Source organism: Mya arenaria, chromosome 7 (assembly GCF_026914265.1).
Source record: "Mya arenaria isolate MELC-2E11 chromosome 7, ASM2691426v1".
Classification (NCBI taxonomy): domain Eukaryota; kingdom Metazoa; phylum Mollusca; class Bivalvia; order Myida; family Myidae; genus Mya; species Mya arenaria.
Window position 1 is genome coordinate 10,921,219 of NC_069128.1, and position 18,486 is coordinate 10,939,704.

At 35.2% G+C, this 18,486-nt stretch overlaps 1 protein-coding gene across 13 annotated transcripts in view; it reads left to right on the plus strand.

Moving 5' to 3' along the window:
- LOC128240703 (uncharacterized) overlaps window positions 1-18,486 on the plus strand; it is a 161,302-nt gene that overhangs the window by 91,757 nt on the left and 51,059 nt on the right. For 5 of the 13 annotated variants that reach the window (XM_052957450.1, XM_052957451.1, XM_052957452.1 and 2 more), the window contains 16 exons: window positions 5,563-5,700; window positions 6,091-6,362; window positions 7,205-7,376; window positions 7,802-7,840; window positions 8,675-9,112; window positions 9,808-9,948; window positions 12,826-12,840; window positions 13,026-13,040; window positions 13,585-13,599; window positions 14,127-14,227; window positions 14,647-14,986; window positions 15,323-15,457; window positions 15,727-15,987; window positions 16,671-16,949; window positions 17,227-17,505; window positions 17,816-18,094. In XM_052957450.1, the coding sequence (XP_052813410.1) occupies window positions 5,563-5,700; window positions 6,091-6,362; window positions 7,205-7,376; window positions 7,802-7,840; window positions 8,675-9,112; window positions 9,808-9,948; window positions 12,826-12,840; window positions 13,026-13,040; window positions 13,585-13,599; window positions 14,127-14,227; window positions 14,647-14,986; window positions 15,323-15,457; window positions 15,727-15,987; window positions 16,671-16,949; window positions 17,227-17,505; window positions 17,816-18,094 (2,919 nt within the window). Of the gene's footprint in view, window positions 1-852; window positions 910-1,483; window positions 2,045-2,290; window positions 2,321-5,562; window positions 5,701-6,090; window positions 6,363-7,204; window positions 7,377-7,801; window positions 7,841-8,674; window positions 9,113-9,807; window positions 9,949-12,825; window positions 12,841-13,025; window positions 13,041-13,584; window positions 13,600-14,126; window positions 14,228-14,646; window positions 14,987-15,322; window positions 15,458-15,726; window positions 15,988-16,670; window positions 16,950-17,226; window positions 17,506-17,815; window positions 18,095-18,486 lie in introns of all 13 variants that reach the window. The other 8 variants (XM_052957456.1, XM_052957458.1, XM_052957460.1 and 5 more) reach the window with 4 other exon arrangements.

Here is an 18,486-nt window from a genome sequence, read left to right on the forward strand (position 1 = left end):
CGCAGATTTTTATATTTAAGTAAAAAAAATGATGTTTTATGCATTTTTCTTAAACCGTTAGTAACAGTTTAAGCCATAAAACATTAATTTTCGAACGGAAATATGAAAAACTACGATCTAATTTTTTGTCAGCAATCTTATATCATTGGTTTGAAGATGTTCACGCCAAAATTTGCTCTTTCCAAGACAAAAAATAGAAAAGTTGTAAAAACGGTATATCTGTGAGAGTGCAGCTTTAATAAACTCGGTATGATTTATTTTTAATCACGGTCTTGCTTAATGAAGAACCAATGTCATATCGCTGACATTTGTTTCAATATCAAAATTCGTCTGATAATCGTTGTCACAATTTCTTTAACCTCTTTCTTTTGTTTAAACGTGTTGGATATACTCTATATGTTTATGACGATCTTTACATTGAACTAATATGATCATCTACGACACAATTTATTCTACCCCTCTCTGTAAACTAAAGGTGATTGATATTTAGTATCGGTTTATTTAGATCAAGACATTGAACTAATATGACCGAATATGACACTAGCTATTGTACCTCTGTCTGTGAACTAAACGTAACGGATATATATCAAAGGTTTTTAAAGATCTAGGCATTTGACATAATTATTCACTCTTGATTCTCATTTTTTTGTAAATTGCTTTGTATAGTTTTCAAATGATATCTTTGCAATTTGAAATAATTGACATATCCTTTTTGATATTCAAGTTATCAAAATTTCCATAAAGAGCAGATTTAATATAAGATAAGATACGAACAACAATTGCTTGTAAATTGAAAACAAATAAAACCAAAATCTTACGATTGAATTCTAATTTACAAAATCATAATTCTAGAAACAACAACAACAACAACAACAGAAATTCCTATTGAAACAACAAAAACAAAAGGCAGTAAGTTATTGATGTTTTTTGTGAAAGGGACTTAATCATGTTCTTGGACCATAATTTATTGTCCCGGTAATGCAGCTTTTGGTATCTTAGTTTTAGCACTCTTAAAGATTTTCCACACTTTATCTCATTATACAAAAAAAAAAACATTTTTCAAAAACATGAACGAGTCTCTTTAAAACATGTTTTCTCTTTCATCATATAAATGCTATTAGCAATTAAATTGTTTTCGACCTTCTTTTCATATTGCATATGTTATTGTCATGGCTGTATCACAAGCAATAATTAACAAAGACCTACACTTGAAGAAAACACTGTGAAATTACAATTTATAATTGACACTTTCCAAATACGTATGTCTGTAATTCAATTAAAACCATATGTCGTTGGATCAACCTTTAAATTTTATGAATTACTTGTAAATAAGATAAATTTCTTAGTCTTGCGCGAGATAAGGCAAAACCAAACTACGCTATATATTGTTAACAATACATAATCACATAACTAACAAATACACATCAAATAGTTGATGTAGACATAAAAGGGAAAATGTTATAAATATTATATATTTTATTAGTTTGTACTAGAACTGATATGGACTTGGTGTTCGTCTTGGATTCTTCGACTAGCCTGACAGAAGCAAAGTTCAAGGTCATGCTTGCGGCGACCAGAAACTTCATTAGTCGAGCAGACATTGATTCGGGAAATACAAGAGTAGCGGTCATTACCTACAGCACGCGCGTGAGGGTCGAGTTTGATTTAAACAGCTATGATACCAAAGAGGAACTACTTTCTGCGATTGAAAACATTGAGTATGTTTACGGAGACACTAACACAGCTGATGCAATCAAAACAATGAGGACTAGGAGTTTTAATAAAAACTATGGAGATAGAGAGAATATCTCAAATGTAGGCGTCATAATAACAGACGGTGTTTCTAATATAAATTCCTTACAGACGATACCTGAAGCAAAGCAAGCGAGAAGAGAAGGTATCGAAATATTTGCCATCGGAGTTGGTGTTTCGCAATCAAAAGAGTTGGATGAAATCGCAGGAAGCAAAGATCATCGTTTTGATATTGAAAATTTTGAGGAGGTGGAATACAAATTGGATGCTGTCTTCAAGAGATTATGTAGCGGTAAATGTCATGACTGATAAAGAAATTTGAGATAATTTAAATTACAATTTAATTAATTGTCATTTTCCCGTAAATATATGAATTGGAAGGCATAAATATGAACGCGATTAAGCACGATCTAATTGTTTCAATTAGTAACCAAGAATTTTTATCATTTAAAGTTCCTAAATGAACAAACATAAACTACTCTGTACTTGTATAAAGTATTTGTCGAAAGAAAATAAATCTTAAGTGAATTTCTTACAGAGGGACCTGCTACAAATAATTATGGATCGAGTAAGTTTTCTCAAATGAACTCCATTCACCTACAATAACTGGCTGTTTCCATTCACTGAAATGACAGCACACGCTATTGCCATGGCTGATAACTAGCCACTCTTTGAATGAAGCTTCTAATGGGGTGTATGCGGAACTCACTATTATGTCACAGGCTTTCAATTTTCAGATTCACATTTCAATACTTTATTCACCAATTCTTTCCTACTTTAACAGGGCAGCGGTTAAAAAAATGAAATCTTTCATTTTTTCCTTTATCCACTAGCTTTTGTTTTGTGTATAACACATACATGTATACATGTTACAGTAACAGTTGTGATGACAATGGCAGCAGTTCGTTAACTAAATGCGGCAGCGGCTGAGCGAAGAAATATTGCTGCAGAAGAATAACCTACCAACATATAATTGCATGCTTAGAAAGGTTATCTGCATGGTTGAAATGTTAACTGTTTACATGTTATTGCAAACCTGCACTGGGAACCAGTTTGATGACACGGTGTACTCGAATGAGTAAATGTAATAAAGGATATTATCAGTGAAATAGGAAACAGGAATACTATGTTTAGCTAGCGTAATTAGCACACTTAGTTCAAAGCGTACATATCCTGCATGCATGCGTACCGTACACTCAATCCCTGCGATTGTAAAAAGAGGCCTTAAATGAAACCCCTTTCTCACATTTTCAATTTTACAGTGTGCACAGGGGAGAATCTGGACGTTGTTTTTGTGCTCGATTCTTCGACCAGCATGGGCAAAGACAACTTTCGCATCATGCTAGAAGCTGCAAAATCCTTTGTAACGAGCACAGATATTGACAACGGCCATACAAGGATTGGAGTACTCATATTCAGCACGGGAGTTTCCATAGAATTTAATCTTGGAGATTACAAAACAGAGAGAGAGTTAATAAATGCTATAGATGATATCCAATACATGGCAGGAAGTACTAATACGTCAGGCGCGATTAGAGTTATTTCAGAAGAAATGTTCCTTGCGAAAAATGGCGCTAGAACTAACAGTGGGAAAATTGGAATCGTCATTACCGATGGAGTATCTAACATTGATTACCATAAGGTTATACCAGAAGCGAATGCTGCACGTCAAAAGGGGATATTGTTGTTAGCCATTGGTGTTGGGTTGAACAATACCAAAGAACTGGATGATATAGCAGGAATCCCTGAAAACAGGATTAATATAAATGATTTTGAAGAGCTTGAATGGAAACTTGACCAATTTTTTCGAGCGGTTTGTAATGGTAATTTGAAATCATATTCATGCACGTTTAATAGTATTAAAAAAAACATTCAAATTATTTTTATATTTAGTTGTGTGCACACTTTTAAATTCAATATGCATTTTTATAACAGCAACTATCAGGACTAATATGTAAAATAAGTCTTTCTTTTTTATCAAAATTAAAGGCTAAAATGTTTTGTCTGATTTATCCCATTTTGTTTTAGATGTGCAAGTCCTCCCTGACTTAAACAAGCTTTGTAAGTTTTGATCAATATCTTTCTCTATTCTAGTAAAATGTTCATGTTCATCGGTTGAATTTGCCTAGAATGATCATGCATTAAGAACTATGTTCTCTCCTAACGCAATGGCTAAGAACAGTTTTCTGTACTTGATATTTAGCGTGTGGACATACTGAACTTGACATTGTATTTATAATGGACATTTCGGATGCTGTTCCTGACAGCAATTTTAATGAAGCAGTGCAACTTATGCACAATTTTGCCTCTTCAACAAATATTGATTCCGACAGGGTACGGGTGGGTCTCCTGTCGTATAATACTTCCATATTTCATTTAAACAGCTATACAAACAAAACAGAAGTTTTGGAAGCAATTAAAAAAGCAAAGAGACCAAGTCTGGATGTAGATATTGCAGAGACATTATATTTTTTACGAAATGTCATGTTTACGCCGTATTATGGTGATAGACGAAATACACAGAACATTGCGGTTATGGTATCTGATGGACAGCAAAACTTTGAACGACTCAGAGTACGAAATGAAATACAGAAAGTGAATAAAGCTGGAATAAGGTTGTTTTCTGTTGGAGTTAATGTTCCAAACAAAAGAAACTTTGGACACCTAGCAGCACAAACAACACGGCAAATACTTGTGAGCAGTTTTGCGGAACTACCTTCAACGTTGGAGACTATGTACGACATAATTTGCAGTGGTATGGAACATCTGCGTGCATGTACTCCCGAGAAATCATATAGGCTATACAAACCGACATTATGGGTGCTTCCAAACAATGTATCATTGTATCTACGGTAATATGTGCCTGATGTATCTATTTATATTTAGCAAATGTTATGGCAAAATGGTGGCGTAGGTTAAACCTTGAAGCAGAGCAACTTGTCAACCATTGTCTTTGCATTTGTTTCAAGCGTGATCTACGGTGTTCAGCGGTTATCGACAGGCATTGCGCAGTTTGTGTTCTGTGTTCGTTATTTTTAAATAATAGGCACCACGTCATCTGCGCATTCATATTTGCGTTGCTTTAAAAGAGGAAATTGAAGCGACATACAAATATAAGCGGCGATTTCATGTGTTCGTTATTGCGCCTTTTGCGACATTTTTTCCAAGTTCGGGTATTTTCGCGAGGTCTGCTCAGCGTATTATTGTTTTTCCACATGTCAACCAAGTGTTTGCATTTGTTTTGTCACTTGTATTGTGGAATTCGCGCACTATTTCAAGCGCATTTTTGCCATGTTGTCGGCAGATTTACATGTTTCGGTAAGCGTTTTGTTACGGCACGAAGGCGTTTTCTCTTGGCCAAGCACTTTTCTTGTTCTTGCATGAATGTTCTGTTTCTTCCAAAGTTAACAAATACAAAAGCTATGCAAATCAGTTAATGTTTGCATGCAATAGAGGTTATTGGTAAATTTACTAATTTTTACTTTCCTTTGTTTCCTAAGTTCTCGAGTACTAATTTTAATTGAAAACTTTTGTGATTTTAATTTAACGGAATACCTTTCAATGCATGCATATAGATTTTAGTTTTTATTTTAAATTGTTAACATTTTACATAGTTTTCCATATCGTAGTGGTGCCCATAACAAAAAGTATTTCGTTTTATAGCATAATAACAAAGAAATTTTATTTTATTTTACATCATTAACACAAACAATAAACTAAAAACAACCACCGATATTAGTTATGCACGTATCATTAGAACTGCAATGTTACCTGTTGTTAAAATAGTTTGTACTTGATTCGGAATTCCAGTTGATCCCAACAAGTGTTCATTGGGCAACTCTGATCTTGTGATCATCCTCGACGCATCGACCAGTGTTACACAACAGAATTACGACAAGATGTTGCAGTTTACAAAAGACTTGCTTCAAAATGCTGACATCGACTCGGGTAATATTTCAGACGATCTTGAGTGTTTTCGTTGTTTCTTTCCAATGCAGAGCTTTATGTTCTAGACATAGTTTGTCTTGTAAAACTATAATCCTCTTTACATGTACAAGTTGAAAGATTTTCTCGAGTAACGTCTTATCGATAAATCTATCTTAATCTGTAAGTCTAGTTTTTTGTTTTAATAATGCTTGATATTTTTCCTCTTTGTCCAATTACTCGTAATTTTCATTGCAAAATTTGAGTTGTTTGTCTTGATCAATTATTGTTATTATAGCGAATTCGAAAATGAGTCCTAGCTTGGAACAAAATATTTAAATATAATTATATACATTTATACATTTGTGAGGATATTAATACACATATATGAAAGATATATGCACTCACAAACAGGGGCTGTACGGGTTGGAATCCTAATCTATAGTACAGAGGTTCAAGTCATCTTTAATCTCAACGAGTACTCAAGAAAGGCTGACGTATTCGCCGCGATAGACAAGATCCCGTATATCTATGGCAGTACAAACACCGCCGACGCCCTTCAGACAATGCACGCACAAATGTTTACGCCTAGAAATGGCGATAGACCCAACGTTCCTAATACTGGAATTATCATTACCGATGGCGTATCTAATATAAACTCACGGAGAACCATATCAGAAGCTGATGTGAGTGTAGTTTATGCTTTGTAGGCCAAGGGTGGTATTCAATATGCTGCTTAAGTCAAGCTTATGTCCAAATATAGTTGACTGCATTCACTATATTGGTCAGTTATAAAAAACAAGTAATCCGATTAGCTACATCGTTGTTACATCCAAGTAAGATCAATATTGAATACTAGACCAGTATTATATAAATACTAGCAATGACCGGATATTTTCAAACATAAACATAATTTGAATATTTGATCATAAAGGTACTATTTACAAATGATTATTTGTCATGAATTTTTTACTTAATATAGCATGGACTGTATAAGACAACCAGAAAGGAGACGAAAAAACTTTAAGCAAGAATTCATCCATGAACAGATGTTTTCTACTTAGTTGATGCTTTTGTATAAACCATACCTTGCCAAAATGATTAAACTAAAAATTTGTCTTATGTTTACGTGGTGCCTTTGCATATACGATGCAATTGCAAAAACGATAACGTGATTGTGACACTCTTATTCAAAATCAATACATACGAGTGATAAACCTTTAGCTACTTCTTAAATTATGCATTTATTAAATATATTAATTACAAGATTGAAACCGTATATTTAAAAGCTGGAAACGCACAAAAATCAATTAAATGGTTGGTGAGTGCTAAAAGATTTACTGTAAACTACTATCGTTGCATAAGGTAGAAATACCGTATTTTCTGCACCTTCTTCTCAAATTAAATTTTGTTTCCTTCATAAGAACCATTAGTTTCGACATTTATTTATCCTTTTCTATTTATTAAAACATTTGTTTAAATTGTGGTAATTCTTATTCGGGAGTAAGAGTTCATCTTTAATATTCAGGATGCTCGGACTGCAGGCATTCATGTTTATGCGATTGGTATTGGCTTGACGGATACAAGGGAGCTGGATGGAATAGCTAACACTCCAAAGACCGAGAACAGTTTTAACGTGCAGACCTTTGATGAGCTTGTCGGACTCGACAGGAAAATATTCAGCGCCCTGTGTCCAGAGAGTAAGATTTATTTGTTTCTGATTTCGGGTTCAAACGTGCGTTAAATATATTTTTTCATAGTGTTGTGTTGTGGTTTACACATGGCTCGCCATCTAAAGTTAACGCCTCTATTTTAAACGCTACTATTGGGGAGATATACTCTGTTTTAAGGTTTATGGTTTAGTCAGGATGGGGTTTATTTGAATCATGCAATATTCTGTTAATATTATAACCTTTGATATTTTTAATGAAATGTAAAGAAAAGCTCTTGATCTAAACTAGGGTTACTTTATGCGAACGGAGTGTTCAGGGTACTGTACATGTATTGCACTACTTCAAATCTGAGTCTTTGTTCGAATTTTGATTTGTTTTGGCTTAAATAATAATAAATGATTTCGAAATATGGCGGGTGCACAAATTAATCCTTACCTTGATTGTTATTTCAGAAGCCGTTACTGTACCCGTAACTACACCCAAACCTAAATGTAAGTTTCTGTTTATATTTTCATTATGTTCATTTCTGATATCAAATATGATTAAATCATATTTCGGTTAAAGTGGTAGAATTACAACAGATTCAAAACGTAATAACTTTGAGGGAAACTAGGGAAACTGTTACAAATCATGTTTAGTGTTACAAAGATCTTATATTATTGTTTAACGCCAATTTATGGGAAGTACAATTATTGCAAAAACGGTTTAAATGGCAAGCATACATGAACAGGGCGTTTATCGTGTTGTTTTAGACCGATAAGGGAGGTACATTATATCTATAATACAGCCAAATTGTTCGGCGATTTCATGCATTAGTGAGAAAATGGTTCAAAGGCAACAAACCATCATCTATCGATATAAAGTTTGATTTAACATCGAAAGTCAACAGGGTGCCTGTTCCAAACATGATAATGTTTTCCAAGTACAATCTAGTTTTGACTTAACTTTGTTAACGTCACTTCAAAATTTTCAACCCGGCATGGTGAACGTTAGGTTAAACAAGACGGAAACCAATCTGTAAAATGCAGTGAAAATAACCACAGTGAAACTAGTTTGCTATTCCATCGTAACGCATATAAAAGTATGTTTCAGTCTATATATTTTATGCAAAAAAATGATAGAAACCTTTTTTCGGACTTGAACATTGTCTTTGTACTCGGGCATTAACACATTTTGCAGATGTCCATGCTCTCGAAACGTGTATTTCCCCCCCCCCCCCCTGATAACTCTGATAAAGGGCAGTGGCATGAAATTCAAAACAAATGCTATAGTATGTAGACTGTTCTCAATTTTTCACCATATAATAAAATATTGATTCTATTCAGCATCATGCGGTCTTTCAAGTGTCGACGTAGTCATCATAATTGATGCCTCCACGAGTGTAACGGAACCAAACTTCAAATTAATGCTTGAGTTCTGCAAAGATATTGTCAAAGGCGCCGATATCGATTCTGGAAGTGTTCGTGTCGGTGTACTCATATACAGTACTGAAGTTGAGATCCAATTCCATCTCAACCGATACTCCACTAACGCTCAAGTGATAGATGCGATCGATAAAATTCCATACATATATGGAAGCACTAACACAGCAGATGCTTTGTTGACGATGCACCAAACAATGTTTACACCAGCGAATGGTGACCGACAAGGTGTTGAAAACGTCGCGATAGTTCTTACTGACGGTGTGTCGAATATCAACTCGAGAAGAACAATTAAAGAGGCGGTTACTGCAAGGTCAAAAGATATAGAAGTCTACGTGATCGGTACGTTTTAATGAATCCGATCCACAAATACGTAAATTCCCTAACAGTTCCATTATTTTTACTGTTACTTTTGATGCTTGATGACCTTGATCATTTATAAGGTTATTGCTCACTGTTAAATAAATGGCCAAAAGAACATAACACATAACGTTACAACAGTTTGCATATTTGGTCTTTATTTCAACTGAGATCAGACGTATCATTACATATTTGCCATCACAATACCAGTATATATGAATATCTTCGTCGGCATCCACGATACTAAATTCTGTTAAACTTCATAAATACCGTGGGGCAATTAACTGACAATTCTCGTTTTAATTAATATGCATGAGGCAAAGGAGACAACTCGTCTGCCAATGAATTCGACTGTTACAATAAAATGCTCTTTAATAACTCTGTGGTGCCAGTAGCCTTCATGGCGGAGTGGACTTGACTGTTGTGTAATATTATTGTACTGAAAAAAAGGACACGGTTTGATTCTGGGCTTTCGCTAGAATATTTCAAACGGGAACGCATCAGATACCTTGCTCAACCATTGAAACTGCCTCATTAATCATTCATTATTCCGAGATATATGACAAAATCGCCCACGGTACACAACGAAGCATCGAATAGTACAGTTTCGTGATTATCCGACGATGATATAAAAATATACTTATAATATCGTGTTGAAAATTGCTGTTCCCCTACAGGTATTTCCCTGACGGACACTCGTGAAGTCGAAGGTATGGCGTCCGAACCCAAGGACAAATATCTGTACAACGTCCGGAGGTTCGAAGAACTACAGGGTCTTGAGGAGGACATATTCGGTGCTGGAGAGGGTGGCGATTGTGGTATGTCTCCATTTAATCTGATTCCACTTACGTTTAGTGAAATCATATTATCTCTTGACGCCAATGATAATTGACAATCTTTGCAAAATATAAGGAACACCATTTTAAAAAAAAGATCCAGAACATTCACACTATGGACAACAAAACGTCCACAAAACATTAAAATGTTAATAACATTATTAACACGTTTTGGCAAAGTAGAGCATCACTTGCTTGAAATTCAAATGATTCTTAACAAAATATAACTTGTTTGTTTCATCACTATAAAAAAACGTTATCTTTGCATTTCACAAGCAATTAAAAATGATGGCTGACCCCATCAAACTTTAGCTAGTCCCTTTAAGACTAAACAATGCAATATATAATGTTTGTATAGCAATTGTTCGCCTGGTACGTTTGTTAGTAATGCATATCAATGTTTGTGATACATGTTTCCATATCTTTTCTTCTGTACAATTCTAAGTCTTGTCATTTCAACAGGCCCCAAACCAAGTAAGTAATTATCAAGCGTTAGATCCTTTAGCAAGACTCAGGCCTAGTTTCATTACAGTTTAATTCCACTTATGTTTAGTTATAGTGATTCTGTTTAGTCATTTTTTTTGTTTCTGGCGGTGTGATTCTTCTGATTTTCGACTCCATCCACTATTTTTAGTTTAAATCTCTTACGTTACTCTTTTGCCTTGTACATGGTCTTGTTTTGTTTAGTCTTTGCTTTGTATTGTAGTGCTATATAGAAGGTTTTGTTTCGCCTATTGCTTTAACCACACTCTGTGTATTTGATCACATGATCATATGATTTTTGTAAAACGATGTTGTTGTTTTTTTTTAAACAAATGTTGATGCACCTGTTTAAAACACATATGACATCGTAATGATACTTTTAAAGCATATTATATTGTAAAATGGGCATTTTGTATGCTTTTGCTTCTGGCATCCGGCGCCTTCATATTCCAATTATAGAAATGCCTGACAATGTATATTTGCTTCTTTGAAAGGAAGGCAATCCTAACGTTATGTATATATCTATATGCTATATTAGTAGCATACTGATATATGTATGGTAGAAAGTAGAAAATTAAACGAAACCTAGTCTGGCGTTAGAACCCAGCAAGCCTAGCGATTTCTTCTGTCGACTCGAGTGGTTATAAATACAACATGATTTTATAGCAGTCATCACAATGCCGATTTTAAATCACAAAAACTTATATTTTACTTCATATTTCTAAAAGCATTATTAAACTTAATAATTAATATTTATCCATTTCTTTGGTTGGGATTGGCTTTTTGCTGGCTTTGAATATTTGCTTCGCAATTTGCTTTATACAGGTACAGAATGCAGCCCTAGCAATGTGAGCCTTGTTTTCATCTTTGATTCATCATCTGAGGTCGGGGAAAGGGATTTTATACGCTTTCTCAAATTTTCAAAGGACATTTTAGCCGATGCTGACTTTATTATCAATCGATTAAAAGTAGGCGTCATCTCAGTAAGTACTGAAGTCAGCATCGAATTTGACTTGGATACTTATAACTCGAAACGTGAGGTTTTCGATGCCATTGATGAAATTCCATACGTGCCTGGTCGAAGAAATACCGCTGATGGATTGAAACTTGCACAACGAATGTTTAATACGACAGAACGAGGTGTCATATCGATTACGGAAAATGTTATAATGTTACTGACTGTCGGCAATTCAGATATCAATTCTAAAGAAACACTAACACAAGCTAAACGTGCGAAGGATAAGGGTATTGTAATATACGCTTTCGGTGTTGGATTAGAAGAGTCGAGTGAGTTAGAAGGGATAGCATCTACTCCAGTAGAAGAACATCTGTTTTCTTTGCAACGGTTTGATCAGTTGGATGACATAGTTGAGAACGGGTACTTTACTGAATGTGAAGGTATAATGAATGTTCGAAAGGGTATTTTTTGTAACTGTTTGTATTCGTGGAGAGCAAAATAGATGTTCTTTCATAGGCTAGTTATCTAAGTAAGTGAAGTCTCCATGCAAACACCAAACTGTGTAAACACGAAGTCTTTTGTCATGACTATTTCAAGATCATTAGTTACAGAATCATGAAAAGGTCCGATTTATAAAACATATTGAATTGTCCGTGAGTACATTCAAATGAAAATAACAACTACAGGGAAAAGCCTTGTAGCTAAACAATTAACGATAACTCTGATTAGGCACAATGAAGGCAAAGCCCATCAGACACAAGACGAGAGACTGTATAAAAAATCGTATAAAACAAAACAGACATACCAGACATGCATGGCAATATAAATATTTACGGAAAAAAAATTACTTCATATTTCATCATAGTACCCAAAATATATATATGCTATGGATGGTTTTGAATGCTTTAGTGATTTAGCCACTGCTTTGATTTTCTGCTTGTCCATGCTTTTGGCGTTCGAACTAAGCCAACAAAATTGATTCCATGTGTAACGTTGATATTTGCTCAACAGGTAAAACATATCTCGTGTTAGATAGGCATACGCTCATGCAATGTTCGTAGGCTAATCGTGTAGACAATGGACTATACACCAACTGTTAAAGACAGTCAAAACTCGCTATGTCGAAGTTTTTGGGACCTCGAGAAACACTTCGAGATATCGAACATTTGAAACAAACGAAATACAAAACTTGTCTTACCTAACCAAAAATATTCACAAAAAAAATCGACATAACCGGAACATCGAGATAACAATATTCGATATAGCGAGTTTCGACTGTATATTTAATTGATAAACTAGTGACAAAAGTTTTGTCAGAACATAACAACGTTTTATATTCCAAAGCAATTTACATTGAAATATAAATAAAATATGACTTGAATGCACTTATAATTGATTTTATTGTTTTATCATTACAGCAACGCCTGCACCAGGTAAGTTGTTCGTTTTGCTCTTTATGGTTCTTACTAATTTAGATTATACATAGAGAGCACTCTAAACATAAATATATTTTTTTAAATGAAACAAATCAAATCAAATTGCTTTGTTTAATACTGCTTTAATAAAAAACAAGATATCAAAGTCATATCTAATTGATTTTATTGTTTTATTATTACAGCAACGCCTGCACCAGGTAAGTTGTTTTGCTCTTTATGGTTCTTACTAATTTAGATTATACATAGAGAGCACTTTAAACATAAATATTTTCTTAAAATGAAACAAATCAAATCAAATTGTTTTGTTTAATACTGCTTTAATAAAAAACAAGATATCAAAGTCATATTTCACAAACTATTCGGTTCAATGATGAGCAGATATGACAATAATGTCATAATAAATAAATGATTTGTTCGACGTTTTCCCAACAACATTCTCAGGTCTGGGTAGGTAGTTTGTTCTACTTCCTGGCTCCTTTATTCATAATGAAAACACGAAATCAATAACAGGACAACCGGTGAGTATATTAGAACGTTCGGGTCGCGGGTAACTTTGTGAGTTGGTTAGGAGACGCCAAACAAATTATTTATTAATTTTGGCCTAACTTTGGTTTTCAACTTTATCATTAGTATTAACATAGTGTTTGACGGAAGCAAGAATGAAACACATGTAATTCAATTTAATGTAGAACAAGAATGAAGTTATAATCAATATTGACCAGTATCTTTTTTTCATTACAGCAACCCTAGCCCCAAGTAAGTAATAAACATATTTCCAAATTTTTAAATCCCTCGGTGCCCAAACATTCAGTATAAGATCGCAATACCCATTCTTATTCATCAGAGGTTTGATGATGATAAATCGTATATGTGGTTAGCATAGCACCATCACTTTGGTGAACGAGAATGGCAACACCATGTACAGAGTCTTTCTATGCAAGTGAATAAATAGCACCATCACTTTGGTGAACGAGATTGGCAACACCATGTACAGAGTCTTTCTATGCAAGTGAATTCTTATAGAAAACATTGTTTTATTGGATTATCGGAGCAGGAAATAGTAGATGAAATATACTCACATATTGATTGATTAATATTTTGTATTTACACATTTAAATGTATATTCCCATTATTAAGCTTGCTAAGTTATTACAAATACACATTTACCTATTAAATGGCAATGTGTGTTGCACTAAAGGACCTTTCACTTTGATAGATTATTCCATTATTTAAAACAATATTTTACGCTTTTATTAAACCATTGATATAAAACTATGTTATAGAAACAGAGTGCGGTCTCTCCAAGGTGGACGCGGTGATCATTCTCGATGCCTCAACTAGTGTAACGGAACCGAATTTCAAAAAGATGCTGAGTTTCTGCAAGGTAAATTTTATCTCAGCTGGGTTCAAAGGAGAAAGTCGAGAAAATGTTATAAAATTGTAGTGTTGGTATTTACGTCGTCGATGTCTCTGGTGTCGAGAAAGACTGTAACGCTAATCAAACAGACATTTGTTTAAGCTATTCGCATGGAAATTATTATTTTAAATCGAGCAAGTCGCACAAGGTCAAGTATATATATTTATATATTTTTTAAAGGCTACATCTGAATTATTTGATTTCCAAATAAAATGACGTAGATAGATGTTCTTATATAAACTAAGACATATAACTGTCGAAAGAGCAGTTAAAACCACTTTGTAATAAGGTTTGCATAATAAATAAATACCGTTCAACATCAAAGCAGCATGAACGATCATTTAGGCGAACAATTTGAATAGTATTTTAAATTATTTCCAATTTAGGAAATTGTGGACAAAGCGGCCATCGACAGTGGTAGCGTCAGAATCGGAGTATTAATCTACAGCACAGAAGTGGAAATAGAATTCCACCTCAATAAATACACAAACACTGCAGATATTAAAGCTGCGATCGACAGAATCCCGTACATATATGGAAGCACCAACTCGGCTGACGCCCTCAAAACAATGCATGAGGTTATGTTTACTGCAAGAAACGGCGATAGACCCGATGTAGACAACATCGCATTTATGATCACTGACGGTATTTCCAACATCAATGGTAGGAGGACAATTCCAGAAGCTGAAAACGCACAGGGGAAAGACATTCGCGTTTATGCGATTGGTATGATAAAAATATTTTCTTTGCTTTAGTGCTATTTATTTTTACAATCAGTTCCCCGAACTTTTTCCATCAATACAAAGTAATAAATCGTTGCTTATTGAAGCATTGATTTATAATTCAATAATGAGCCTGAGGCCAAGATTCAATCATTCAAATAACGCAAACTGATCATGCCATGTTGCGTTGAAAGGCATACTCCTTCTCAATGCCTATAACACATACTTTCAAAAAGTATTCTATTTGGCCCCAATTGACTTGACTGTGCCTGGTTTTTGATAATGTTTAGGACTTGACTGTTTATTTTAAATGTACCCATAATTCATTTCTCTGTTCTAGGTATCGGTCTTACCGATACAAGGGAGTTGGAAGGCATGGCGTCTGAGCCCAAAAGTGAAAACATGTTCAATGTTAGAGAATTTGATGAACTGACCGGACTCATCGATACTATCTTTGGTGGAGCGGAAGAGTGTGGTAAATATATAAATGAGAAGAACTTTTGGTCCACCAGTTAAACATCTTGGACATTATTTTATCGGGGGTATTCATCAATACCCCTCAGTCAGCGATAACACGCTTTTCGAGTTATGATGGTACATAAAATACATATTCGCCATAGTTACTTACCTAGTTAGTTAACACTATGACTAACTTTTCTATTTAAGTTAACAAAGCTTACAACAGAAAAAGATTAATTTGTTTTGGTATGGACTTAAATTTTGTTTTCTCTCGTCCTTATTCAGCCCTCAGTGAGCCACCAGTTGCGAACGCCGGTCCTGATGTTACACGGCGATATCCATCTGGAACGATAACACTGGACGGTCGCCGTTCATCCGATGACAACGGGATCGTGACATACACGTGGTCTCAGGGTGGCCGGGACTTGTTTACTGGCGCAACGTTCGATCTGTATGACCTTCGTGAAGGAGAGTATGAATACAATCTTACAGTTGTCGACGAAGATGGGCAGAGTGATAGCGATACAGTCCGAGTTATCATCGAAGGTACGAGTGAACATACTCTGCTTGCTGTTTTGGTGTTTGTGTTTCAGATAGTTTCTTTCTTGACATGATAATAAACAGGATTTAAAAGGTTTTGTACATGCTATCTAAATAGCTAGCTCTTTTATCATATTTAAAGTATTATTATTTTAAGAATATTGCGTTTTTAAAGCAATCTAATCATCAAATAAGTTCCACAGGGCTTAATCATATTTTTTAAGCTCGGTACTCGGTATGAGGGGTTTTTAAGATCATTTTCGTTACGCAAGGGTTATACAATCAAATCATTTTGACATATTTCTATAGCATTTTAACAGTATAATGAACAAATCTCTACACAACTAAATGAATGCCTGTTTATAATCATGACAATTTCACTCAATTTCACATGCAATATTGTCTGGGGGCTATGCTGCCATACAAGAACATGCACATCACTTGCTTATTGCAAGGCATATCTGTTCACTTGTCGGAACGTAGACAAGTTTTTGACTGTATGCAAGTGCTTGCACCTTATGTATGTCTGCTTTACCTCCTGGAAAGGGTTCAATCTTCAGTACACACCATAGCTTTTGCTTACGTCTCTATATGTGAATTGATATAAAGCAATCTTAAATGCTGTCTTCCATTCGTTCATTGATCTCACAGTATCTCTTAAATATATTTCATGCTGCCTCTTTGTGTAGCCGAAGATTTCCCGCCAAATGCAAATGCCGGTGATGACGTCACTATTCAACTTCCCGTCAATTCCGTACGACTGGACGGGCGATATTCCTCAGATGATGTTGCCGTTGTTCAGTATATGTGGAAACTAACCAATGGACAACCTGGTGTGTCCTTTGAGGGTGATGACTCTGCTACACCGATGGTAGACAATCTTGAAGAAGGCGAATATACGTTCACCCTCACCGTTGCTGATGCTCTTGGACAAACAGATGACGACACCGTCAATGTTTACGTCAAAGGTGCTTCATTTGCTTTATATGTAACTGTATTCTTGGTCTGCCTTCTTCATACTTTAACGTCTTTATTTCATTGTATGTAATATAAATCATGTCATTATATACACATTCTTCTGTCAAGTATAGCACCAAATTGTTTTCCGTGAAGGTTTAACATGTTCTGTATGCAAGTGTATGCACTTAAAGAATGTCTGCATTGTCTTCCTGATAAGCAGCAAAATCCCATATCCGCCTGTTTGTCGCTTATCTCAAATTTATCACATGCTGCTTCCTTGTGTAGCCCAAGATTTCCCGCCAAAAGCAAATGCCGGTGATGACGTCACTATTCAACTTCCGGTCGATTCCGTTCTATTGGACGGCCGCAAATCCTCAGATGATATTGCCATTGTTCAGTATATGTGGAAACTGACAAATGGTCAACCAGGCGTGTCTTTAGAGGGGGATGAATCCGCAAGACTTATGGTAGAAGATCTTGAAGAAGGCGAATATACGTTCACCCTCACCGTTACTGATGCTCTTGGACAAACAGATGACGACACTGTCAATGTTTACGTAAAAGGTGCTTAATTTGCTTTATATGCTATTGTATTTTGATCTGCCTTTTTCAGTCTACGCTTACGTGTATGTATACACCAAGATGTGCTCTCTTATGCATGCCTGTATATGCTCAACACTTGTCCAAGATATAGCATATATGTTTACAGGTCATAAATTATGGCTGACAATGTTCTGTCTGCAAGTGTATCCGTGCATCTTATGTAATACTATATCTGCTTTAGCTCGGGTAAATTGTATAAAGTATCTAAATGTGGTTTTGTCTGTCGCTTATCTGTCATAATTCCAATATATGCTGCTGCTCCCTTGTATAGCCCAAGATTTCCCGCCGAAGGCAAATGCCGGTGATGACGTCACCATTCAGCTTCCGGTCGATTCTGTTCTACTAGACGGGCGACAGTCCTCGGACGATATTGCCGTTGTAAAGTATAGCTGGAAATTGACCACTGGTCCACAAAGTGTTTCTTTAGAGGGTCAAGATTCACCAAGGTTAATGGTAGAAGGTCTTGAAGAGGGGGAATATGCCTTCACCCTGACCGTTTCTGATGTGCTTGGACAAACAGATGATGACACCGTCAATGTTTACGTCAAAGGTGCCACTTTGCTTTTTATGTCATTCTAGTTCCCGGCTTCCAGTCTACACTTTATACTAATTTGTATGCTATTCTGTTCTATAATATACTTACGTTTCATATTCAGAATGTGGAAACGTGTTGAATGGTACATGTTACTTGCACGGAAATTGGCCCATATATCGATATATTGCTTTTTATAAGTCAAAACTTGCAAAATTATGCGTATTTCCCGATTTGTAAAAATCACAAAAATACATACGGTTGATCATTAATTTATTGATCACCGCACCTACAATCGAATTTATATGCTTCATTTAACTTCTCATTACGCAATCAATAAAACATCACGTGAACATAGTGTATTCCATCGCTTATCTGTGTATGCTTCCCGAAGTTAGAAGACATAGTCG